This window comes from Solanum verrucosum, unplaced genomic scaffold, assembly GCF_900185275.1.
Source record: "Solanum verrucosum unplaced genomic scaffold, falcon-dt-bn FXZP01000050.1, whole genome shotgun sequence".
NCBI lineage: Eukaryota > Viridiplantae > Streptophyta > Magnoliopsida > Solanales > Solanaceae > Solanum > Solanum verrucosum.
Window position 1 is genome coordinate 1,410,650 of NW_026020020.1, and position 27,706 is coordinate 1,438,355.

Genomic DNA, 27,706 nt, shown 5'->3' on the forward strand with positions numbered 1-27,706 from the left:
AACAAATAACATGATTTAAGAAACTATGATTGGCGAATCACAATCTTCCAAAACAGTAGCTATAACATTTAATATCATTTAAATATTTTGTTCTCTGCAATTTTCATCCAAAGAATTTTATTCTCAAATGGTTGTTGCATACTTGCATTCTTCAATTAGGGTTCTTACTTTTCAATTTAGAGGAATTTTGATTCAAATTCAGATGCATTTTTGGTAAACTCATCAATGTAGAAGGTGAAACTTAACTTTTTTTTTTGGAATTTGATTGAAATTTTGAAGATTTGAAAATTATATTAAAGTTGTATCAAAGCTATTATTAAATTATAACGATAATTGTAATATATTTTGAATTCAATATCATGTGTTGTTATGAATTCAACAATTGTTGTTCTAGAACATACACAATATATTCCGAAAACATAAGCTAATTTAAATAGTTCTTGAATGTCTAAATTCAAGAACAATATTTTATTTGAATATACACCCACTTATAATACATATTGTAGATAGGAGTAGGTATAAATATCAGAAAGTTGAATCGAATCAAACTAATTCGGCTCTTTGGTTTATCGGTTTGATGTCGGTGTTATTTTTCAAAAGTTCGATTCTTCGATTCGGTGTTCAGTATAAGGGTCTTAGAACTTCGGTGCATCGATGAATCGAACTTTTATTAAAAAAAAGTGTATATATCTAGATCTATCTATCTATCTATCTTTACTATCTTAAAAACACGAACTCTCAAACTTAAATGTTAAATTACTATAATACTCCAATTAAAAATACTCAATTTATTTTATTTTATTTATTATATTATATTAAAAGTAGATACCTTTTCACATTAATGGATTGTGACTTTTCCAATGAGTTGTGACTTTTTTGAAGGGTTGTGTCATTTTCAATGAGTTCCAACTTTTTTTTGAAGGGTTATGATTTTTCAAAGGGTTGTGTCTTTTCCAAAGGGTTGTGCCTTTTCCGATGAGTTGTGATTTTTTCAAAGGGTCGTGACTTTCTGATGAGCAGTGACTTTTTCGAAAGGTTGTGACTTTTCTGATAAGATACCTATTCATATTACTATTTCTTAGCTATAAATAGAGGGATTTCCTCTTACTTTTAATCTACATTTTTTACTCTTCTTCTTCTTAAAAGTTCTCAAATGTTATTTGCAATAGTTGATTAAGTTCAAAATTCAATGAAATTTGAGGTACCACTTAAGAAAGAGTTGGTGAATACATTGTAGAAAATCATTCATCAATTCACACTCATATTTTCCTCTTACGATTTTCATCACATACATACTTCAATATCATTTATATCACTTTCAAACATTAATACCCTTTTAATTAATCTACATATTTTATTTATTAAAAAAAGACTTATTTACTACGAATAGTTACAACAATTTCAACCTTCATGTTTCTTCGGTCATAAATCACAATCATTCACTTCTTATAAATTCTATCTCTTTTCTACGACAATTTGACATAGTTTACAATTTTCATAAATGATTCATCCGCAATCCATTGATATGATTCGCCGAAGTTCTTAGCATGAAAAATTTGGTATTGGCTCTCTATTAAATAAGAAAAACAAATGTGCAATTAATTGTGCACTTTGTTTCACACAAAAAAGTTTAATATATAGTGCGCACAAATTTTCATTTCTTTTTCTTGTTTTGTTTCTTCAATTAATTTCTTTTGTATTTTCATTCAAGAGGAAATTTAATAATTAGTGTTCACATAACGACTGTACAATGACGAATACACACATTGTGAATTATTTTTTCTAATAAAATTAATAGATCAAGTTGTGGTAGAGACAATAATAATAAACAAATATAAAAAAAGCACATGATCTTCTTTGTTTTTCCATTTTTTATTCTTTTACCATCAAGCGAAGGAGTTTCTTCCTAATCTTTCTAAAATAGACGTATTCCATTGAAATGTTAAGTCCACTATTTCAAAAATAGATTTTCACTTTTACTAATAATGTGATAATATAACCATGATAATTAATACTATTTTTTAATAGATATGTAAGTAAAAATGAACGGAGAAAGTAAAATATTGGTGACAAGAGATTTCAATCAAATGGAGCACAAGAGTGAATATAGCATGAACATATATTTTCGTCTTCCTTCTTCATTGGCTATGAATTGTGTTTCATATATTTTTTTCTTTTTGTATATTTCTATTGAGTATAAAAAAATTTAAGTATGGATTTCCTATTATTTTGTGTTCATTTTAATCTAAGAAAATGTTATGTCGCAAGATACACTCCTTGCTAGCTATATAAAATTAGATAAGAAAGTAATGATTGATCATAAAATGATCTTAAAATCAAATTAAAGATTCTATAAATAATACTTTAAATTTTATTCATTTCTTTTTATTGAAAAAGTTTAATGTTTTATATCATGATACAACTTTCATAATATAATAGATACTAGATACTTTCATTAGACAATAACTATATGATATGTGAGCAACAGAAAAAAGGAGAAGACTACAATTCCGCAAAGATAAGGTAGAAACTTTAAGAAATGAAATATTTTTTCACCATAGATCATGTTCATATATTAACATTAAAATTATTCTATTGAAATATATATATAGCCTTACTCAAATATTAATTGAGTAAAAATATATTCTAAAAAATATATATTACGTATAAAGATAAACTATTGAAATATTTATGGTAATCGTTATTAGTGTCATACACATACTAAATTTCAAGTATGAATATTTAAGAGAAAAATTGTACTTAAATGATGTCCATCATTTATGGTCATAACCTTAAGAGGAAAGATGATTTTGATGACCTTTTTTATATTGATATTTTTTTCTATTTTGTTGGTTAAATTTGTTTACAAAATTGAGTGAAGTAAAAAATAATACTACTAAAGAAATGTCACTTTCTCCCCATATTTAAACTTTAATGTATTTTGAAATGTTTCAATGATATCTGGTCACTTTGATCTTAAAAAACAACTAACTCAATGATGATATGTGTTATACCCCATTTTAACTCGAGGTCAAAATGTGTACAACATATTTGTGATTTTCAAATTATTAACTAACTTAAGAAGTCACCACCTAATTAATTACGGTAAATTATGACACCTAAAACGATTAAGTTATTATCTAAAGTTAACTTCATTTTAAAGTCTACTAAACATGAGATTCTAGGTAAGGATTCTAGTTATCCTAAAGGGAAGGGGTAATGCATCCTTTAGGATCAGTTTGAAAATTATTAATCGGCCAAACTTAGGTTAATTAATTTTTTTAAAAAAGATATGAGTGCTAAAGATTAAGTAATTGAGTAACCAAGTTGAAAAATATTTTTTATTTTAAAAAGCTTTTTGCAATTGTATTAGAATGAAAAAGAGTAATTTCTTTAGATCAATTTAGACAAATCCATGGCTAAAAAAAGGTAATTAAACAAAAAATAGACATTAGCTGACTAAGTGCTCCCTTTAGAAAAAGTTTTAGAAAAATGAAGTGATTAGAACAAAATATATAATTTTTTTTTTGAAAGACATTGTCAAGTTTGAATAAAACTTAATAAATTTAGTGGCTTTAAAAATGGTGCAAAAAGAAGTGTTTTAAAAAAAAGAATTTGCCAAATGAAATTTATAAAAGCTAAAGTAACTATAAAGGTTTGTTTCTAACTAAAGGTACCCAAATTCAAACATCTATATTAAGTCAACTATTATGAATCCAAACTAGAAATATCTAAATCACACAAGCAAGTATAACATGTAAAGAAAAACACATAAACAAATAATGCAAAAATGTAAGTAGCCATAAGTGACTCCAAGATAGGATCACTTGTTTTGCTTGCACTTTCGAATGGTAAAAAATGTAGTGAAGACTCCATGTGCGGGTGTGAGGATAATGTTGAGTCTATGAGACTCGATAATTGGTAGAATCCCAAATCAAGACTCCATTTTTGCTCTCAAAGTGTTCATGTAAAAGCAAGAGAAAATAAGGAGAGATTAGTAAGACAGGTCAACTTTAACGATATTTTAAAATAAGTTAGGTATAGAATTAAATAACATCATGAAGCAAAAGTACTATTCAAAACAAGAAATATGCAAGCATCGGATAAAACAATCATTTGTAATTGAAGATTTTCAAACCAAACTAACGAGGCAAATCCATACTACACATTTTAAACAATAAGATAAACTCAAATTCCAAACATGTTTAAGCTATATGAACCCAAAACTATATCCATGGGTGCATCTAGTGTATGCGCCTAATCTATGTATTCCCAATATTAATGAGCAGTTCACTAGAAAAATTAATATTAAAACTATATGAACCCAAAACTATATCCATGGGTACGTTGTTGTACAAATTATGGTCTGCAACAAGTACCAACTTCAATCACAAGTCTACACTCGAACAAAAAGGCGAGTATCACCTGTTGCGGGGCAGAGAACAGGGTGTTTCGATCACAAGTCTACACTCGAACAAAGATGAGTTTAAACACACTCAAGACTCGAGTGAAAAGATGAAATATTTTAGAGCAAATATTAGTGCTTATGAGAGTATGAGCGGCTGGGAAAAGTTTTTTTTTTTTTTTTTTAAAGATGGGCTGAATGCGAGTATTTATAGGTGATTTAGAGCTAGGGTTCGGCTTCTTTCAATTTGGGCGGGATTTTGGGGGAATTTGATTGAAAAAGGATCGTTTGAATTTTGAACGTTGGAAGCCATTTCCAATATATGACAACACACGCAGAGATGAAGCAGATTCTTAAGCCAAAAATGGCAAAAAAGAAAGTAAAAAAATCGAAATGAGTAAAGGTCTCACTTTTGATTGCTCTTCTCAAAAGTTCATTTGAAAATCTTGGTCAAAGTCTTCAGATTTCTGCAGGAAATCATTCGAAATAGGCACACAAACTTTGATTTTTCGACATAGAGGTCAAGCTTTGTCCAAAAATGAAGATGGAGCCAAAAATTCCTCCTTTGTTGTTACAGAGGGTGAAAGCGACGATTGAGGAAGAGAAAGAGACAAATTAATGAAAAAAACGTATCCGCACCGGGTGTTTATACCAAACTAATGCAATTTTCATTATTACGTGATTTATTGAAGTAAAACACATGTTGATTAATTAAGATTAAGTAAAATGAACTGTAAATTTAAACACATGGCGTGCATGTATTGGATTGGTGTATACACCCGATGCAAGTAAGTTTTACCCCAAATTAAGGGCTGCAAATTCGTTTTTGTTAGGTTAAAAATTAGGACGGATTTGGGCTGAGTAGGTCAAGATTATTGGGCTTTTGGCAAAATTTATTTGGGTCGTTTCTCTTCTTCTTCTTTTAAATAGTTTTGGGCTTCTAACTTAATAACCAATACGATATATATATTGTAAGATGACAATTAAGAATTCATGAAATCAAAATATTACCATTACGACTCTACGCTAATATAAAATAGATACAAAAGTATGGATTTATAGTTAATTAAATACGTATAAAACTTGAAATAAGATGACGATAAATTCGTTATTTAAGGAAAAAAGGTATAAAAATGATAATAGTAATTTCGATAATAGTTTAAATAGTAATTATAGAAACATGACAACGATAATAACAATAGTAGCAATAAATATTCGTAGTAGTAAAGGATAGATGTGAAAACGGATAATTTGTTACGTTATTAAATTAGAAGCTCGAAACAATAAATTAGAAGAAATGAGGGTCAAAATTGGGTGTCAACAATATGTATTAATCATTTAAATGCATATTTTCTATGTTCTTTCAATTATAATCATTTAAAAGTACCTTTTCTATGTTCTTTCAAGTGTGTATATATATATATATCATTCATGGACAAATCGAAATAAAAAGTCAAATAACAATTAAATCATTCATGAACAAATCAAAAGATCAAAAAAATTATAATTCAATAGTTAACTTCAAATATTAATTTCCAAGAGGAACCCAAACATATTTTTATCGCTGTACGTTATGTTAATGAACCCGTCTTCATACTTGTTTTTCTCAACAAGTAGTTGGAGGCACAATGTTCTTGACAAAGACAAATATAGTGTTTTAGTTAACATAATAAGTGTTTCACATGGTGAGACACATCATCCTTTAACATAATTTTAAAATTTAAAGTGTTGTATACTTTGATCTTTTCCTCATTTTATTTTCCATTCGCATCAAGCAATTGTTTTAAAACACCGAAACAAACCAAATCGAAGTAGAAAAAACCGAATCGAATTGATGGTTTTATGTCTTTCAATTTATGTAGATATGCATGTCTAGTGCTTTTTAGTACCACTTGTGCAATGCATGTTGGGAAAACATATGAAATGACATCATGTTGATAATCTCATGCAATGAACTTGTTTACTTTACTTATGATTTCAAGTGTTATTATTCATTGTGATTGTGCACGTGTTTGTGATTGTTGGTTGGCTCGGATACCACGAAGGTACATAAATACTAACGGTTGACTTGAATACCACACATGGTATGAATTCTAACATTGATTGACTGGAGTAACGCACTGGTACACTAACAAATTGTGTGTGGATTCTATAAGAGGTTCGAGTATTTTGAATTGTGATCTTGTGGGAAATGATTCATGCATTGTTTATTCATGATGTTGTGATTAAGAGTCTATGTAATTGTGATTGCGGGCGGCTATATGTGTTTTCCTTCACTGACCTATAGTTACTTGTTTACATTTGTGTGTAGTGGTGCATTTCAATTCAGGATGAGGACTGAGAGTCCAGACTATGTTGTACTTGTGAGTTGATTGCATGTTATCTATTGTGTTAGTTGTGGTGATTAGATCAGGCTGATGACCGGAGATCGGGTGAATTGTTTAAATACGGGGATCGGGCATGGTTATTCCGTGTAAAAGTCTTGCATGTGATCTACTACAATGGGTCAAAGACTAGGGTGTTGACATGAGAGGTTGAGAAAGACTAATATGTTGGTTAACAAAGTTGGTAGTGGTCTTGTATTCGAGAAATTTCTATGCAATAAAAGGGTTGGTTATTATCTAATATAAGGTGGCATATGGTAGGTTTGGGAAGCCTTAGAGTGACCTAGATGGTGGAGTTGGCAGTGGAAGAAGGTGTGATAATTTGAGATAGAATGTATGGTTCCAAGAAGCGTGGTCGTATCAAGCATGATAAATCGTGATCCAGGGTCTTAGTTTATTATTCAAGTTCATGTTTCCTAACTAATTGCATTATATTATGTGGTAGATTCGGGTTGATCGATGATGCCTACCAGTACATGTTGTTTGTACTGATATTATTCTTGTTGTGCCACTTGACATAGTTTGATTGCAGGATTTAGTGATGTTTCATAGATGAAGACGAAGATGATCTCTGATAACTTCTACTTTCCTTTGGAGATGTATCTTATTTATTTCATAAATTATTTTCTTTAGAAGCTCTTGTACCTATTTAGAGTAGTTTCTTGGGGGAGGGATCAATGTATTTTCTTTACAAAGGTATTCTAATTTGACGAATTGTGAGTACTTCAATTTATAAATAGATTGTTTAGTTAAATTCTTATTTATTTCCTCATGGTCTAATTTAAATTGGGTATAAGGGTTCTCCTATCTAGGTGTTAGAGTAGACACTTGCACAACCTGATATGTTGGGTCGTGATAGCAATGTACACATATGTCCTCTATAGATATCTTTTGTTAAGCAATACACCCCCATCTCATTTTATATGAACCTCTTTGACTTGACACGATATTTAAGAAAAAATAGAAGACTTTTAAAATTTGTGGTCTAAAATAATTCTTAGATATTTGTGTAAGTAAATCATTTCATTAACGGTAAAAAGAGAATTTTAAAGCTAAATTATTTTTGATTATAGTAAGGTGATGTTCTTTTTGAGACAGACTAAAAAGAAAATAGTTCCACATACAATGGGATAGATGGATTAATATATTAGTTCTTTCACGACAAAAAAATGGAAAAAGAATGAGACATGCGTTTAGAAATGAAGGTGTAGGGATATGTAAAAAAGTAGAGGTGAACAAAATCAAATCGAAAATCGCACCAAATCACAAATCAAGAAAAAAATCGACTAGTGGTTTGGTTTGGTATTGACAAAAAATTCGACTATATTTAGGTTGATTTGGTTTTAACTTTAAAAAGTCAATCCGAGACCAAAACAACCTGACATTATATATATAATTTTTTAAACTTATTTTATACATAAAAGTATTTACTTTAATATAATTTATAAATGTTTGTTATACTTTTTCATAGTTTTTATCTTTTAATATGTTATTTCATGTTTGACTTGGAATTTTAAATGATCTAGTAAAGGTTATAGTCCATAGATACATATTAGTAGCTCTAATAAAGTTCAAATCAAAATCAAAATCAAATCAATACTAATGCTAACAAAAAGAATCCTTTCAACACTAAAAATGACAATAATATTGATTTTTTGTTCTTTACTTTTACATTGGTATAGAAAATTATTTAAAATACATAACCTAATTTTCGTTTTCTTAATGTTTATCTTGCGGTTGATACTTATTAGACTTATTTTAGTATGGTTTAGTACTTTTAAATTATGGTCATTTTCATTTTGACTTACTTATTTGCAATATTTATTTTATGCGATTTCATTATTATTTTTTGTTGAATATTTTAGTGTCGTCACTCATCATATTTTGTGTCATTTTCTTAAAAAAACACCTTAGATCATTATATTTTGGTAAGACTAAAAAAATATTTGAAGCACTAGTTAATTATATGTTTGTATCAATACTTTATTGGAAAATCTGAAAATCCAAAAATATCCGAGGTTGAAAAACCCGAGTTTATTGATTTGGTTTGGTTTATAAATTTAGAAATCCAACACATATGGTTTGATTTGATACTTGATAAACCTGAACCAACCTGATCCATGTACACCCCTACGTAAAAGTACTGCTTTTAAAGCTATTGATTGTTTTACCCTTTATTGTCCCTGTTGGACTCACCCTTATTATATAGTTTAATTAATAGTGACTGGTAGGGATGCTCATGGTTATGGTTTAAAAATCAAATCGAATCGCAATCCGAACCAAACCGATTAAACAAATCGATATTTGGTTTGGTTTGGTTAGGTTTGGTTTTATATTTTGAAAAACCAATACTATTTGGTTTGGTTTTGGTTTTACTAAAAAACAACCACAAAAATAACCAAATTGAATCAATAAATTAGATATATAAATTTTATAAATATTTATATATTATTCATAAAATAAAAGATAAATATTTTAAATCAAATTTAAGTATTTAATTTTACCATTTTCTAAAGCCCAACACTTAAATTTTAGCCCAACTATTACAATCCTAAGTCCAAATCCATCAAAATCCATTACTTTAGTCTTTACCTACCCTACCTCACATAAAATAGTCACAGTCTCTTAATTGAATCACTCTAGTATTGCTTAATTGCTTAATTGTACCGATAGTAGCTTTCCTATTGATTGTTCATGTACTAGGTGTTTGTGTCTATTGAGATACGCATGTCCTCAAAAAATTTATTACTTTCAAACAAAAAAACCCAGAAAAATTGTACCAAATCGACAATTATTTTTTTGCTTGGTTTGGTTTTAGAAATTTTAAAAACCGACTAGATTTATTTGGTTTTAACCAATAACCGATCCAAACCGATCCACAAACATGCACCCGTAGTGACTGGGGGTATCTGGTGGTTATTAGTTTTAAGCTAGAGTTTTGTCACTCCTGAGCCTACACCCTGGGAGGAACTGTCACTCGAGAACCATTGTTGGCCCCAAGCGAACCCTTGGCCTGGTTTACTTACTCAACGGAAGACTTTTAAGCATTAAGAAGAGAACCCAAATACAAGATAACTCAATAGTCTCAAAACTAAACACATAATGTTTCAGAAATAAACATTTAACTTAGCCAAAGTGGAAACTCAAATCTGAACATAAGCCAATAACAAGATAATGACAAATGAACTAACATCTGACTGTCTATCTATGAAGCCTCTAAACAACTGAGATGGATGTCGGACAAGACCCAGGACATCCTAATGAACTAACTAATACTGAAATCAATCAAAAGGGATCCTCTAGAAGCAAGGAGGCTCACCAACAAACTCTGGAGCTCAACTAGAATCAATGATCCGTTGGATGCTGATCCGGGTTACCTGTGTCTGCTTCTTAAAAAGATGCAGGCCAGATGACATCAATACATTGAATGTATGAGTATGCGAGGGGAATTTTAAAACAAGACATAAGCTTGAAAAGAACTGAAGAACTTACCTGGCTCAACTCAACTCAACTTAACTGAACTCATTTCAATATAATGCAGTATAAAACAAGTGCAATATAAAGAAAAGCATTTAAAACATGGATCTCAACTCTATGTATTTCAGAATACAATAGTAACTTTGATGTGTATGCAAAGATATAATAAAACTCTGAGATGTATATAAAAATACAAAATAATATTGCTGTGGGAGTTTCTCTAACCGACAACCATCATGTAGAAGCTATTGTGATGATACAACATTTTTTCTCACACTGCCAGGGCCGTCCTTTACCTTGCCGAGGGTATATAACCTGACTACAAAGTGGATCCACTAGTCTATGCTAAAAAGCACTAAAGTAATCATCTAAAAAGTATGACCCTTTTATACCCATGATGGCTATATGGTTTATGGGGACTGTGAATTGTATGAACTCTTCCCCATATTGGTGCTCAATAATACTCCCAAAATATGATACTAGCTCTTATGTTTAAAAACATACTTCTTTTTTATGATTTGAGATAGTTGCTCAAAAACTTAGCTCAAAGGCTATCTTGGAAATCAAAGTTACCTCCCTTGCTTAATTGTGAAAGCGCTTACTCTTTTCTGAAAACTAGCTCAAAGGCTCTCTGGAAATCAAGGTTTCCTTACTTGTTCAAATGTGAAAACATTTTAAACTCTTTGGGAATACATAATCCCCATATACTTTTGAAGAAATGAACTTCAATCTTTACTCCTTACTCTTTACTCAACTTGAACTTTAAGTCTTAAACAAAGGTAAAACATTTGGAAAACTCTAAGAACTTTTCTTGACTTGACTCTTACTTCTCTTGACTTTGATCTTAACTTTCCTTGAATTGGATTATGGATTAAAGGTTCATGATCTCATGTTTATGGAGGATTTCATGATGTTTAGACATACCTTAGAGTGTTGGAATCAAGTAGAAATAATAGGTACGTTGCTAAGGAACTAGTACGAAAAGATGGGGGAGGAATGAGAAAAACTGGCGTCCCTGGCACTATGAGAGGCGCGGGGCGCCAGAGGGCAAACTTCAGAAGCTGGGGTGGGGTGCGCTTGCTGGTGCGGCACCCCAGGGCCCAAACTTAAGAGCCCTCTTCTTGGGGCTCTGAGAGGGGCGACTCCCCAGGCCCCTGCCTAGGTGCACTCCGAATTTTCTCCTTCATTTTTCAACTCTAAACCCCCTATTTCAACTTGGTTCTTTCCCTAAACACTTAGGATCTATTATACCCCAAATATATACAAGATTCAACTCAAAATCACACCCAAAAACATGAATCAAACTTAAGAAACTTCAACAACACAAGCCCACAAAAATTCAAACGAATTCCGTCAATAACTCATAGGATTTACTTTAAAATCAAATAAACTTCGTTGAATTGAATCATGATTGGCGTGTGGGTCAACTAACCCAACTCTATGTGATCTCACATACCTCGTAGGATTGAATCCTTGACGAAATCCACAATCAAACTTGAATGTTCTTGACGAATCTTGCCTTTTCTCCTTTCTCCAAGCCCTAGCGTAAATTTCCAATTGTCTAAACTGAAAAAATTCTTATTTAACCCCAATTAAACTCCTAAAAATGGATTAAAATAATTAGGAAAGGAAAAGACTAAAATACCCTTCCAAAATCCGGTTTTGACTTTCCTTAAATGAACAACCCAACTTCAAATGAGCATATCTCACTCATACGAACTCGGAATCCCGCAAACTCGACGGCGTTGGAAAGATTATTCCAAGATATTTCCTAAGATTTCTGTAAACACACCTAACTCATACTGAGCTAAGAGTTATGGTTGTTTAAAGTTGACAAAAAATTCAAACTTAATTTAATTTAACCTATTTTCCAGATTTTTATTATTTCCAAAAATCACTCTTTCTAATTCTAGATCTTTCTAGTTACGAGGTGTTACAATATCTCCCCCTTGGGAACATTCATTCTTGAATGAGATTACTCTTAACAGGCTAAGGCTGTAACATGTAACATTCAGCTCAAACACCCAACAAGCAATGCAATTACAACATGCTAACTCATAAATTAAAAAGTACTAAGAAGAGAATTAGTACCTTTGCTGGAATTTCTTCGGTTTCAAAGAGATGTGAATATCTCTTCTTCATATCTTTCTCAGCTTCCCAAGTAGCTTCCTCAACAAATTGGTTCCTCCAAAGGACTTTGACTGATGCTACTTCCTTAGTCCTCAACTTGCGAACTTGGCGATCTAGAATTTGGACCGGAATCTCTTCATAAGATAAGCTATCCTTGATCCCAATATCTTCAGTTGGTATGATCAATGAAGGATCACCCATGCACTTCTTCAACATGGAGATGTGAAAAACTGGATGAATCGCGGCTAACTCTTGTGGTGGCTCCAACTCATAAGCTACACTACCTACCTGTTTTGATATTCTGTAAGGGCCAATATACCGGGGACTAAGCTTCCCCTTCTTACCAAATCTCATAACACCTTTCATGGGTGAAACTTTCAAGCACACCCAATCATGTACTTCAAACTCTAACTCCCTTCTCCTAATATCAGTGTAGGATTTCTGACGACTTTGCGCCGTTTTCAACCTTTCTTGAATCACTCTCACCTTCTCATAGCTTGATGAACTAAATTTGGTCCTATTAACCCAGCTTCACCAAATTCAAACCATCCAATAAGAGATTTGCATCTTCCCCCATAAAGAGCTTCATAAGGAGCCATTTGGATGATAGAGTGGTAACTATTATTGTAAGCAAATTCAATAAGAGGTAGGTGATCATCCCAATTACCTTTGAAATCAATCACACAAGCCCTCAACATATCCTCTAAGGTCTGAATAGTGCGCTCTGCTTGCCCATCTGTCTGAGGATGAAAGGTAGTATTTAAGTTCACCTTTGAACCCAAGCCTTTTTGGAATGACTTCCCAAACTGTGCAGTAAATTGCGCACCTTTATCTGAAATAATGGAGATCGGAACCCCATAAAGTCTTACCACCTCTTGAATATATAGCTTATCATAATCTTCTGCTGAATGGGTAGTCTTTACCGGCAAAAAGATCGTTGATTTTGTCATTCTATCAACAATCACCCAAATAGAATCATGTTGCCTGCGAGATCTTGGTAAACCTGTGATGAAGTCCATATTAATCATCTCCCACTTCCATTATGGAATCTCTATATTCTGAGCCAAACCACCAGGCCTTTGATGCTCTACCTTAACTTGTTGGCAATTCAGACACTTAGCAACAAATTCTGCAATGCCCTTCTTCATACTACTCCACAATAGACTTCTCGGAAATCGCGATACATCTTTTTGGAACCTGGATGAATGGAATACCTGGAGCTATGAGCTTCCTCCATGATTCTCTCTTGGAGTTCATCCACCCTTGGTACACACAATCTACCTTGATACCTCAATACACTATTTCCCCTTTGTTCAAAAGCCATAACTTTTTGCTTGTGAACATTTGACTTCAATTCAAGCAAAAATGGATCTTGGTCTTGCTTCTCTTTCACTTTTGATACTAAAGATGATTTAGCCCCATTCATCACCACTATTCCTCATTCTGTGGAATCCATTAGTCGGCCTCCCAAGCGTGCAAATCTATGGACATCTCTTGCTAGCTCTTTCTTATCTTCCTCAAAATGGGCGGTACTATCCATAGACAACATGCTCCAGGCATCAACAACAACATTATCCTTACTTGGGTGATAAAGAATACTCATGTCACAATCCTTGAGTAATTCCAACCACCTCCTTTGTCTGAGATTAAGCTCTTTCTGAGTAAACACATACTGAAGGCTCTTGTGATCGGTGAACACATCCACATGCACACCATAAAGATAATGGCGCCATATTTTCAAAGCAAAAACAACGACAACCAATTCTAGATCATGGGTTGAGTAGTTCCTCTCATGAGAACTTTCAACTGTCTGGAGGCATAAGCTATAACTTTGCCATTCTGCATTAATACACAACTCAAACTAACTCTAGACACATCACAATAGACAACAAAGCCTTGCATACCTTCTGGTAAGGTCAAAACTGGGGCAGTAGTCAACCTCTTTTTCAATTCCTGAAAGCTTTTCTCACAAGCTTCAGACCATTGAAACTTCACTGTCTTCTGAGTTAACTTGGTCAAAGGGGATGAAATAGATGAGAACCCCTCTACGAACCTTCTATAATAGCCAGCCAAACCCAAGAAACTCCAAATATCAATTGGAGATGTGGGTCTAGGCCAATTCTGCATTGCCTCAATTTTCTGAGTATCAACTTTAATTCCCTCTCTAGACACAATATGGCCTAAGAATGCCATAGACTCAAGCCAAAACTCACACTTAGAGAACTTAGCATACAACTCTCTATCCTTTAGAGTTTGGAGAACTATTCTGAGATGACTAGCATGATCTTCTTCATTCCTTGAATAAATTAGTATGTCATCAATGAAGACGATAACAAACATATCTAAATATGGTTTGAATACTCTATTCATAAGGTCCATGAATGCTGTAGGCACATGGTTCAACCCAAAGGACATAACCAGGAACTCATAATGACCATAACAGGTTCTGAAAGCTGTCTTTGGAATATCACATTCCTTTACTCTTAACTGATGGTAGCAAGATCTGAGGTCTATCTTAGAGAAACATGTAGCACCCTGAAGTTGAACGAAAAGATCATCAATCATTGGAAGATGATACTTATTCTTGATGGTAACCTTGTTCAACAGACGGTAATCTATACACATCCTAAGGGAACCATCCTTCTTCCTCACAAACAAGACAGGAGCGCCCCAAGGTAAGACACTTAGTCATATAAAGCCCTTATCAAAGAGATCTTTCAACTTTTCTTTAAGCTCTTTCAACTCTCTTGGAGCCATTCTATATGGCATAATTGATTTATGAGGACTATCTGGGAGAATGTCTATACCAAAGTCTATTTGTCTCTCAGGAGGGACTCCGGGTAGATCATCTGGAAAAACTTCTGGAAACTCTTTTACTACTGAAACTGACTGAATATGAGGTATCTCAACACTAGAGTCATTAACTCGGACTAAGTGATAGACACACCCCTTAAAAACCAACTTCCTTGCCTTAAGATACGAAATAAAATGACCCTTAGGCACTGCTGAACTACTTTTCCACTCTAAGACTGGCTTATTTGGAAACTGAAACTTGACAACTCGAGTTCTACAATCAACTGAGGCATAACAGGCATGAAGCCAGTCCATACCAAGAATGACATCAAAATCTACCATGTCTAACTCAACTAAATCAGCCATGGTACTCTTGTGATTGACGAAAATGAGACAATCATGATAGACCCTCTCTGCTAGAATAGACTCGCCAACATGTGTATAAACACTGAAGGGTTCACTAAGTTACTCAGGAATAACATTAAAATTCATCTCAACATACGGAGTTACAAAGGATAAACTCGCTCTTGGGTTTAGCAAAGCATAAACATTAGAGTTAAAGACTTGGATCATACCAGTGACAACATCTGGCGAATCCTCTTACTCTTGGCGACTGGTGATATAGGCGGTTTGATCCTCCGCCTGCCCCTGAAGTAGCCCCTCTAGATACAACTCTGTCTAGTGAGGCAATTGTAAAAGACTGGCTTTATTACCCCCATTGTCATGACCCCTCTTGTTCTTAGGATACTCTTGCATAAAATGAATGTTCTGGCCATACTTGAAACATCCAGTGGAGCCATCACGACACATCCCTGAGTGGTTCCTACCATACTTAGAACATGCAGGAATCTTAGTACCCCCTTGTGCCATACTACCTTGCGACTGTGCAGGTCTAGCTCTGAAATTCTGGGAATTCTAACTATTGTACTCACATTTGTTTCTTGGTGTAGGTGCACCAACAGATGATGGAAAAGGTCCTTTCTGCTTATGTTGGAAAGAAGGCCGGTTCACATTACTCTTTTGCTGCCTGGATTCATTCCCTAATGCCTTAGCCCTCTTATTCTTAAACCCTTCTCTATCCCTCAACTTGTCCTCCTCAACTTGTTGCACATGGATCATCAACCTTGCTATGCCCATGTCACCTATTAGCATGGCTTCCTTACTTTCCTTATCTGACAGACGAAGCAACCTAACAATGAATAAACTCATCCTGCTCCTCATGTCGACAACCATCTATTTGCTTTTCTTAGCTCACGGGGAAAGAAACGCCCCATGAAAGCACTCTCAAAACAGTCCAACTCATAATCAGTTACGCACAAGCAAGAGTTAGAAAGAAACTTTATAGAGATGAACTCTATTGCACGAAATGAGTATGAAAGAAGTGAGATAGTTCCTAAAATATTGTAGCCTCCTAATTATAGATGTAGCGCGCTTCACACCGATAACTAGGACTCTACAGACATGGCTTCATAGACTCCCTAGGACTCTTGAACTCTATGCTCTGATACCAAGTTTGTCACGCCCCGAGCCTACACCCTAGGCGGGACTGGCACTCGACAACCATTGTTAGCCCCAAGCGAACCCTTGGACTGGTTACTTACTCAGTGGAAGACTTAACTCATAAAGAAAAATACTTTTAAAAGTAATCTGAACTGGACAATAAGCACTTAGAATGTATCAGGATAACATTCACTGGCCAAAAATGGCAACTCAAGTCTCAATCATTAAAACAGGAAATAGAACCTCAAGAACAATCTGACTGTCTATGCAGCATCTAAACAACTAAGATGGTTGCCGGGACAAGACCCACGACATCCTAATGAACTAATAATAATACTGAAAGCAATAAAAGGGATCCTCCGGAAAGCAAAAAGGCTCACCACAGACTCTGAGTGCTCAACTGGATCAACGATGCCTATATGCTGATCCTGGTTACCTGTATCTACATCATAAGAAGATGCAGGCCAAATGGCATCAGTATATTAAATGTACGAGTATGCGAGAAGAATTCTAAAACAAGACATAAGCTTGAAAGGAACTGAAGAACTTACCTGGCTCTTGGAGAAGTAGATCCTCTAGGTGCAGCTCTGTCTGGTGGAGCAACTGAAGAAGACTGGTCTCTATTGCCCTCATTACTGTTACCCTACTTGTTCTTTGGACATTCTCGCATGAAATGACCATTCTGGCCACACTTGAAACAACCAGTGGAGCCATCACGACACATACCTGAGTGGTTCGTACCACACTTCACTACTAAAAAAATAGTGAATACCGACCTAAAAATTTCCGACCTCAAATGGAGGTCGATAATTTCCGACCTCCGGAGGTCGGTATTTACAAGTAGTCGGTTTTTATGCAAAATAAAGAGGGAAAACCAAATTCCGACCTCTGGAGGTCAGAATTTTTCCCGAAAAAAATGAATTACAATAAAAATACCGACCTCATGAGGTCGGTATTTTTTATATTTAATTGAGAAAATAATACCGACATCAAGAGGTCGATTTTTATTGTAATTCATTAAAAATTCCGACCTCAGGAGGTCGGAATTTTTTCTCAATTAGATATTTTATAATACCAACTTCCGAATGTTGGTAGTATGTAATTAAAATACCGACCTCATGAGGTCGGTATTTTTATTTCATCTAATTACTATTAATTAAAGCGACATCTGGAGGTCGGTATTTTTATTTCATCTAATTACTTTTAAAAGCGACATCCGGAGGTCGGTTTGCAGTTTGCGGGTAAACCAAATTCCGACCTCAAGAGGTCGGAATTTTTCCCAGAAAATGAATTACAACAAAAACCGACCTCTTGATGTCGGTATTATTTTCTATTTTGATTCAATTTTATTTAAATCATCTTCCGGAGGACAATTTTGTGTTATGTAATAAATTAATATTTTCAATTAACTTTAAATAAATTGTCCTCCGAATGACGGTTTTATACAAGTTAAAAAATAATTTAATATAAAATACCAACCTCCCAATGTCAATATTATTTAATTAACATGATTACTTTTATTTATCTTAAAATTTAATGTGATACCGACCTCATGACGTTGGTATTTTTTATTAAATCTAATTACTTTAATAAAAGCGATATCCGGAGGTCGGTTTGTTTAAAATATTCCTATTGATACTCATAATTTTGCTATTGTGCATAATACTAAAATTTCCTTTTACACCTACAATTAATTGTTCAAAAAGTGTAACAATTTTGTATACTTTTATAAATAAAAAGTTAGAATTCGTGGAATAAATAAAAAAATATCTATAATCCATATTTAGAGTATGAAACTACGTTGATATGAATTAGGAGATAATTATACTTATATTTCTAGAGTAATGTACAAATTCTATCAGTCCGTCGTCTAATCATGAACTTAATATCTCATGTCATGTTGTAGAGGTGAAGAGCTAACATATAATCCATTCGAGTATGAAATGCAAAATAGTATTATTATATACGTTCGATCTAATTGAATGGATGTTAAGTGTAGTGATCACCTCCTAATTATGATGACATGTAAACGATACCTTATCGGAGTATGACATATGTTGATTAATTATATACTCCTCGAGTAGTTTAACAAATCAAGTCTTATATACTAGTGGTTTAGATATGAAATACATTATCAATTAAAGAAATACCGAGGATCAATTCAAGGAGATTTATATATTAAATTTGATATTGATAAACTTTTGTTGATCAATAAAATTAAATTTATATAATTTAAATTTATAAAATTAACTTGATCGATAAATTAAATTTATTAAATTAAACTTCTGTTGATGTGTAGTTAAATTATATATATATATATATATTGATATTGATAAACTTTTGTTGATCAATAAAATTAAATTTATATAATTAGGAGTTATATAATTAAATTTATAAAATTAACTTGATCGATAAATTAAATTTATTAAATTAAACATCTGTTGATGTGTAGTTAATTTTATATATATATATATATATATATATATATATATATATAATTTAACTACACATCAACAGAGGTTTAATTTAATAAATAAATAATGCTTGAGTAGTTTAACAAATCAAGTCTTATATACTAGTGGTTTAGATATGAAATACATTATCAATTAAAGAAATACCGATGATCAATTCAAGGAGTTATATTAAATTTGATATTGATAAACTTTTGTTGATCAATAAAATTAAATTTATATAATTAGGAGTTATATAATTTAAATTTATAAAATTAACTTGATCGATAAATTAAATTTGTTAAATTATACTTCTGTTGATGTGTAGTTAAATAAATATATATATATATATATATATATATATATATATATATATATATATATATATATTTGATATTGATAAACTTTGTTGATCATTAAAATTAATAAATGTATATAATTAGGAGTTATATAATTTAAATTTATAAAATTAACTTGATCGATAAATTAAATTTATTAAATAAAACTTCTGTTGATCATATATATATATATATATATATATGTTTAATTAATAAAATAAACCTCAAGAGCTGAGTTTATATTAAAATAAATTAATAAATACCTACCTAAAGAGGTCGGAATTTTCCCCAGAAAATGAATTACAATAAAAACCGACCTCTTGATGTCGGTATTATTTTCTATTTTGATTTAATTTTATTTAAATCGTCTTCCGGAGGACGATTTTGTGTTCTTAAAATTTAATGTGATACCGACCTCATGACGTCGGTATTTTTTATTAAATCTAATTACTTTCAATAAAAGCGATATCCGGAGGTCGGTTTGTTTAAAATATTCCTATTAATACTAATAGATCTATATACATATATACATACATATATATATATATATATATATATATATATATATATATATATATGTTTAATTAATAAAATCAACCTCAAGAGGTGAGTTTATATTAAAATAATTATGTATATAGATATGTGTGTGTATATATATATATATATATATATAAATTTATTAAATTTAACTTCTGTTGATGTGTAGTTAAATTTTATATATATATACATATATATACATATATGTACATATACATATATGTACATGTACATATACATATATGTACATGTACATATATGTTTATATATATATATATATATATATATATATATATATATATATATATATATATATATAAACATATATGTACATATACATATATGTACATGTACATATATGTTTATATATATATATATATATATATATATATATATATATATATATATATATATATAAAATCAACCTCAAGAGGTGAGTTTATATTAACATAAATTAATAAATACCAACCTGAAGAGGTCGGTATATTTAAATTATTATTTTATTTAAATAATATCGACTTCATGATGCCAATATTTATTAAATATTTTAAAATATAGATAATTTTTAAAAAAAATACCGACATCCCGTGGTCGGTAAATTAAACAATTCTCTTAAAAGAAGAATGATAATATAAGTCTTACTCCTAAAGTGTAACTCTCAAAACCTAAGTCAACTTTCACTCCCCACCCCTGACCCACCCCCGACCCACCCCCATTGGCGCCGATCCCCACCCATCCCCAACCGGCACCACGCCACCATCCCTGACCGCCGCCACGCCACCTTCGCAGCAGTAGAGGAAGGTCGCGGCAGCTGCAGAGGAAGTCACGCCCAGCAGCAGGAGGTCGCGCACCTCCATCCCTACCGGTGCTGCCTCCATCCAGACCGGCGCCGCCTCCATCTCGACCAACGCCTCCATCCCCGACCTTCTTACTGAAGGTGAATTTTTAGAACCTCCATAATAGACTACTTTTGTTTCTATTTAGTTGAAGTATCTCAAAATTAGAGTACTAATATACTTAGTTTTATTGATTGTTAGTTAGTAAGTGAATGATTTAGGGTTTTTGATTGTTAGTTTGAATTACGGATTATTTGATTGTTAGTTTGTGTTTGTTGATTGTGAATTGAAAATTTTAATGTTAGGGTTAGTTTGAATTAGGGTATCTTAGAATTTGTTTGAAATTCGGTATTTCTTAAGTTAATTAGTTTGATTTTGGAATTGTAAGATTAGATTGAATTAGGGTATTTAAGGAGTTGTTTGAACTTGGGTATTATTTGAGTTAGTTTGAATTATTATTGAGATTTTAGGACTAATAGTTTGAATTTGGGATTAGGAATAGCTAGCTAATTTGAATTTAGGATTTTAGTACTAGCTAGATTTTGGGATTTTAGGGCTAGTTTGAATTTGTGATTTTAAGATTAGTTTGAATTTTGAATTTAGGACTAGTTTGAATTATTATTGAGATTTTAGGATTACTAATAGTTTGAATTTGGGATTTTAGCACTATAGTTTGATTTTTGAATTCTAGGAGTACTTTCAATTTGTGATTTTAAGACTAGTTTGAATTTGGAATTTAGGACTAATAGTTTGAATTATATTTGATATTTTAGGACTAATTAATAGTTTGAAGTTGGGACACTAGCTAGCTAGTTTGAATTTAGATTTTAGGGATTTGAATTACAACTTAATTAGAACTTATAATTAATTATAACTTGAATTTACTATAAATTGAACTTAATTAGGAGTATGAACTTGAAATTAGAACTTGAACTTGAATTGAAACTTGAACTTATTAAAACTTGAATATATATATAACTAATATTCTTGGATATGAAGTTTATATTTAACTAATTTAAGAACTTTTCGTGCTAGGCAATTGAGGAAGCTCAACATCTAAAAAAGTTGATACAAGACTATATCGCTTCTTTCATCAAAGTTGGAGATAAGGTTGGTGCTTCTAAATTTCTTAAGTTAAAGTACAATTGTTTTCAATAATGTGTTTGTGTCCATCTAGTATTAATACTTAACTTTAATTTTGTGATAATTTTTTTGTGTCCATCGAGTGTTTGTTAAGCATAAGTACCAACACTAGTTGATCCTATAGATGACAAAATTGATTTTCTTGCAAGATCGATTTGTGTCCATCTAGTGTTGACACTTAGCTTTAAATTTAGAAATAATATATTTGCTAAGCATAAGTATCAACACTAGTTGATCCTATAAATGACAAAATTGATTTTCTTGCAAGATCGATTTGTGTCCATCTAGTGTTGACACTTAGCTTTAAATTTAGAAATAATATATTTGTTAAGCATAAGTATCAACACTAGTTGATCCTATAGATGACAAAATTGATTTTCTTGCAAGATCGATTTGTGTCCATCTAGTGTTGACACTTAGCTTTAAATTTAGAAATAATATATTTGTTAAGCATAAGTATCAACACTAGTTGATCCTATTGATGACAAAATTGATTTTCTTGCAAGATCGATTTGTGTCCATCTAGTGTTGACACTTAGCTTTAAATTTAGAAATAATATATTTGTTAAGCATAAGTATCAACACTAGTTGATCCTATTGATGACAAAATTGATTTTCTTGCAAGATCGATTTGTGTTCATCTAGTGTTGACACTTAGCTTTAAAAAGTTGTTAAGTTGTTTAAATAAGTTAAATTAAATAATGTGATTTTGTTGATGGATTTAGTTGTTGGAATTAAGTCAAAACTAAAGTAGTTAAAGTTCAAAAGTTGTTATGTTGTATAAATAAGTTAAAATAAATAATGTCGGTTTAGTTAGTGAATTTAGTTGTTGGAATTAACTCAAAACTAATGTAGTTAAAGTTCAAAAGTTGTTATGTTGTTTAAATAAGTTAAAATAAATAATGTCGGTTTAGTTAGTGAATTTAGTTGTTGGAACTAAGTCAAAACAAAACTAGGTAAAGTTAAAAAGTTGTTATGTTGTTTAAATAAGTTAAAATGAATAATGTCGGTTTAGTTAGTGAATTTAGTTGTTGGAATTAAGTTAAAACTAATGTAGTTACAGTTAAAAAGTTGTTATGTTGTTTAAATAAGGTAAAATAAATAATGTCGGTTTAGTTAGTGAATTTAGTTGTTGGAATTAAGTCAAAACTAAACTAGGTAAAGTTAAAAAGTTATGTTGTTTAAATAAGTTAAAATAAATAATGTCGGTTTAGTTAGTGAATTTAGTTGTTGGAAATAAGTCAAAACTAAACTAGGTAAAGTTAAAAAGTTGTTATGTTGTTTAAATAAGTTAAAATGAATAATGTCGGTTTAGTTAGGGAATTTAGTTGTTGGAATTAAGTCAAAACTAATGTAGTTAAAGTTCAAAAGTTGTTATGTTGTTTAAATAAGTTAAAATAAATAATGTCGGTTTAGTTAGTGAATTTAGTTGTTGAAATTAAGTCAAAACTAATGTAGATAAAGTTCAAAAGTTGTTATGTTGTCTTAAAATAAATAATGTCGGTTTAGTTTAGTGAATTTAGTTGTTGGAACTAAGTCAAAACTAAACTAGGTAAAGTTAAAAAGTTGTTATGTTGTTTAAATAAGTTAAAATAAATAATGTCGATTTAGTTAGTGAATTTAGTTGTTGAAATTAAGTTAAAACTAATGTAGTTAAAGTTCAAAAGTTGTTATGTTGTTTAAATAAGTTAAAATAAATAATGTCGGTTTAGTTAGTGAATTTAGTTGTTGAAACTAAGTCAAAACCAAACTAGGTAAAGTTAAAAAGTTGTTATGTTGTTTAAATAAGTTAAAATGAATAAAGTCGGTTTAGTTAGTGAATTTAGTTGTTGGAACTAAGTCAAAACTAAACTAGGTAAAGTTAAAAAGTTGTTATGTTGTTTAAATAAGTTAAAATGAATAATGTCGGTTTAGTTAGTGAATTTATTTGTTAGAACTAAGTCAAAACTAAACTAGGAAAAGTTAAAAATTTGTTATGTTGTTTAAATAAGTTAAAATGAATAATGTCGGTTTAGTTAGTGAATTTAGTTGTTGGAATTAAGTTAAAACTAATGTAGTTAAAGTTCAAAAGTTGTGATGTTGTTTAAATAAGTTAAAGTAAATAATGTCGGTTTAGTTAGTGAATTTAGTTGTTGGAACTAAGTCAAAACTAAACTAGGTAAAGTTAAAAAGTTGTTATGTTGTTTAAATAAGGTAAAATAAATAATGTCGGTTTAGTTAGTGAATTTAGTTGTTGAAACTAAGTCAAAACCAAACTAGGTAAAGTTAAAAAGTTGTTATGTTGTTTAAATAAGTTAAAATGAATAATGTCAGTTTAGTTAGTTAATTTAGTTGTTGGAATTAAGTTAAAACTAAAGTAGTTAAAGTTCAAAAGTTGTTATGTTGTTTAAATAAGTTAAAATAAATAATGTCCGTTTAGTTAGTGAATTTAGTTGTTGGAAATATGTCAAAACTAAACTAGGTAAAGTTAAAAAGTTGTTATGTTGTTTAAATAAGTTAAAATGAATAATGTTGGTTTAGTTAGTGAATTTAGTTGTTGGAATTAAGTTAAAACTAATGTAGTTAAAGTTCAAAAGTTGTTATGTTGTTTAAATAAGTTAAAATAAATAATGTCGGTTTAGTTAGTAAATTTAGTTGTTGGAATTAAGTCAAAACTAATGTAGTTAAAGTTCAAAAGTTGTTTTGTTGTTTAAATAAGTTAAAATAAATAATGTCGGTATAGTTAGTGAATTTATTTGTTGGAACTAAGTCAAAACTAAACTGGGTAAAGTTAAAAAGTTGTTATGTTGTTTAGATAAGTTGAAATGAATAATGTCGGTTTAGTTAGTGAATTTAGTTGTTGGAATTAAGTTAAAACTAATGTAGTTAAAGTTCAAAAGTTGTTATGTTGTTTAAATAAGTTAAAATAAATAATGTCGGTTTAGTTAGTGAATTTAAATGTTGGGATTAACTCAAAACTAATGTAGATAAAGTTCAAAAGTTGTTATGTTGTTTAAATAAGTTAAAATAAATAATGTCGGTTTAGTTAGTGAATTTAGTTGTTGGAACTAAGTCAAAACTAAACTAGGTAAAGTTAAAAAGTTGTTATGTTGTTTAAGTAAGTTAAAATGAATAATGTCGGTTTAGTTAGTGAATTTAGTTGTTGGAATTAAGTTAAAATAAATAATGTCGGTTTAGTTAGTGAATTTAGTTGTTGGAACTAAGTCAAAACTAAACTAGGTAGAGTTAAAAAATTGTTATGTTGTTTAAATAAGTTAAAATGAATAATGTCGGTTTAGTTAGTGAATTTAGTTGTTGGAATTAAGTTAAAATTACTGTAGTTAAAGTTCAAAAGTTGTTATGTTGTTTAAATAAGTCAAAATAAATAATGTCGATTTAGTTAGTGAATTTAGTTGTTGGAATTAAGTCAAAACTAATGTAGTTAAAGTTCAAAAGTTGTTATGTTGTTTTAATAAGTTAAAATAAATAATGTCGGTTTAGTTAGTGAATTTAGTTGTTGGAACTAAGTCAAAATTAAACTAGGTAAAGTTAAAAAGTTGTTATGTTGTTTAAATAAGTTAAAATGAATAATGTCGGTTTAGTTAGTGAATTTAGTTGTTGGAATTAAGTCAAAACTAATGTAGTTAAAGTTCAAAAGTTGTTATGTTGTTTAAATAAGTTAAATAAATAATGTCGGTTTAGTTAATGAATTTAGTTGTTGGAATTAAGTCAAAACTAATGTAGTTGAGAGTCAGGACAGACTATTTACACCAGAAGAAAACGAGAATCTTTGGATACAGAGCGCTGGTGAACCGATTAGAGGTTCAGTCTACGGCTATCCAGAAAAGGCGTATCAGAAGAAGAAGTCTTGGTATTGTTGTTCATCATCCTCAAGCTTTGATAGTGGGGATAGAGTGACAATATCTGCAATGGAGAGTAAGATAACTTATCTCAATGCCGAGCTTGCTGCTGTAGCCGAAAGAGAGAAGAAGAGAGAAGAAAGAGAGAAGAAGAGAGAGGAGAAGAGTGCAGCAACAAAGGAGGTAGAGAACAAGAGGTATGCAGCGCTTCAGGCCCAACTAACTTTTCTTTTTGAATCAGGAAATATTCTTCCTCCATGTCCGGCTAGCAGTGATGGATCTGATCAGGAGGGTGATGAGAATGATAAGTCTGATAAAGAAAGTGAGGGTGATGAGAACGGTAAGTCTGATAAGGAGAGTGAGGGTGATGAGGAGTAGTTGTATCTATTTGACATTTTAGACTTCTATATTTTTGGAATTGTTTAATTTGATCGTATTTTAGTTTATTTTGAAGTTGGATGAAGTATATTTTGAAATAGTTTAATGTATATGTTGAAAATATTGTGTTGTTTTGGTTGGATGAAGTTTAGTTGGCTTTGGGTTGTTTTGGTTGGATGAATTTTATTTGGCTTTGGGTTGTTTTGGTTGGATGAAGTTTATTTTTGTTTTGGGTTGTTTTGGTATAAATATGCATGTGGGCAACTAAAAATTGCAGCAATTTGCTGCGTGTTTTGCAGTAGAAAACCGACCTCCGGAGGTCGGAATTTCAAAAATAAAAAATAAAAATACCAACCTCCAGAGGTCAGAATTTCAAAAATAAAAAATAAAAATACCGACCTCCGGAGGTTGGAATTTCAAAAATAAAAAATAAAAATACCGACCTCCGAAGGTCGGAATTTCAACATTACAAAAATAAAAATACCGACCTCCGGAGGTTGGAATTTCAACATTACAAAATAAAAATACCGACCTCCGGAGGTCGAAATTTCAACATTACAAAAATAAAAATACCGACCTCCGGAGGTTGAAATTTCAACATTACAAAAATAAAAATACCGACCTCCGGAGGTCGGAATTTCAACATTACAAAAATAAAAATACCGACCTCCGGAGGTCGGAATTTCAACATTACAAAAATAATAATACCGACCTCCGGAGGTCGGAATTTCAACATTACAAAAATAAAAATACCGACCTCCGGAGGTCGAAATTTCAACATTACAAAAATAAAAATACCGACCTCCGGAGGTCGGAATTTCAAAAATACAAAAATAAAAATACCGACCTCCGGAGGTCGGAATTTCAACATTACAAAAATAAAAATACCAACCTCCGGAGGTCGAAATTTCAACATTACAAAAATAAAAATACCGACCTCCGGAGGTCGGAATTTCAACATTACAAAAATAAAAATACCGACCTCCGGAGGTCAGAATTTCAACATTACAAAAATAAAAATACTGACCTCTAGAGGTCAGAATTTAAAAAAATGAATATTCCGACATAAAATAAAAATCGACCTCGAGAGGTCAGTAAATACCGACCAGAGGTCGGTATTGAATAGCGACCAAGCTTTTTCCGACCTAAGCTGGGATGTCGGTTTTAGGTCGGTATTTTAGGAAATACCGACCTCCGGAGGTCGGTATTTATAGGTCGGTATTCACTGTTCTTTTAGTAGTGCTTAGCACATGCAGGAGGCTTACTACCCCCTTGTGCCATACTGCCTTGAGAATAGGCAGGTTTGTCTCTGAAATTCTAACTATTGTACTCACTTTTGTTCTTAGGTGCAGGTGCACTAGCAGATGATAAAGCAAGTCCCTTCTGTTTCTGTTGGAATGATAACCGGTTGGCATTATTCTTCTGCTGCTCGGACTCATTCCTTTTCTTAGCTCTCTTATTCTTAAACTCTTTTCTATCCCTCAGCTTCTCTTCCT

General features: G+C 31.4%; 2 protein-coding genes across 2 annotated transcripts in view; one reads left to right on the top strand and one right to left on the bottom strand.

Moving 5' to 3' along the window:
• LOC125821071 (tetraspanin-6) overlaps nucleotides 1–27,706 on the bottom strand; it is a 1,176,838-nt gene that overhangs the window by 925,576 nt on the left and 223,556 nt on the right. The gene's annotated exons all lie outside the window — the stretch shown is intronic.
• Nucleotides 1–27,706, top strand: part of LOC125821058 (lysine-specific demethylase JMJ25-like) — a 41,807-nt gene that overhangs the window by 13,995 nt on the left and 106 nt on the right. The window contains exons 13-17 of the mRNA XM_049500478.1: nucleotides 15,815–15,875; nucleotides 16,140–16,194; nucleotides 25,717–26,015; nucleotides 26,121–26,172; nucleotides 27,557–27,617. Of these exons, the coding sequence (XP_049356435.1) occupies nucleotides 15,815–15,875; nucleotides 16,140–16,194; nucleotides 25,717–26,015; nucleotides 26,121–26,172; nucleotides 27,557–27,617 (528 nt within the window). The remainder of the gene's footprint in view (nucleotides 1–15,814; nucleotides 15,876–16,139; nucleotides 16,195–25,716; nucleotides 26,016–26,120; nucleotides 26,173–27,556; nucleotides 27,618–27,706) is intronic.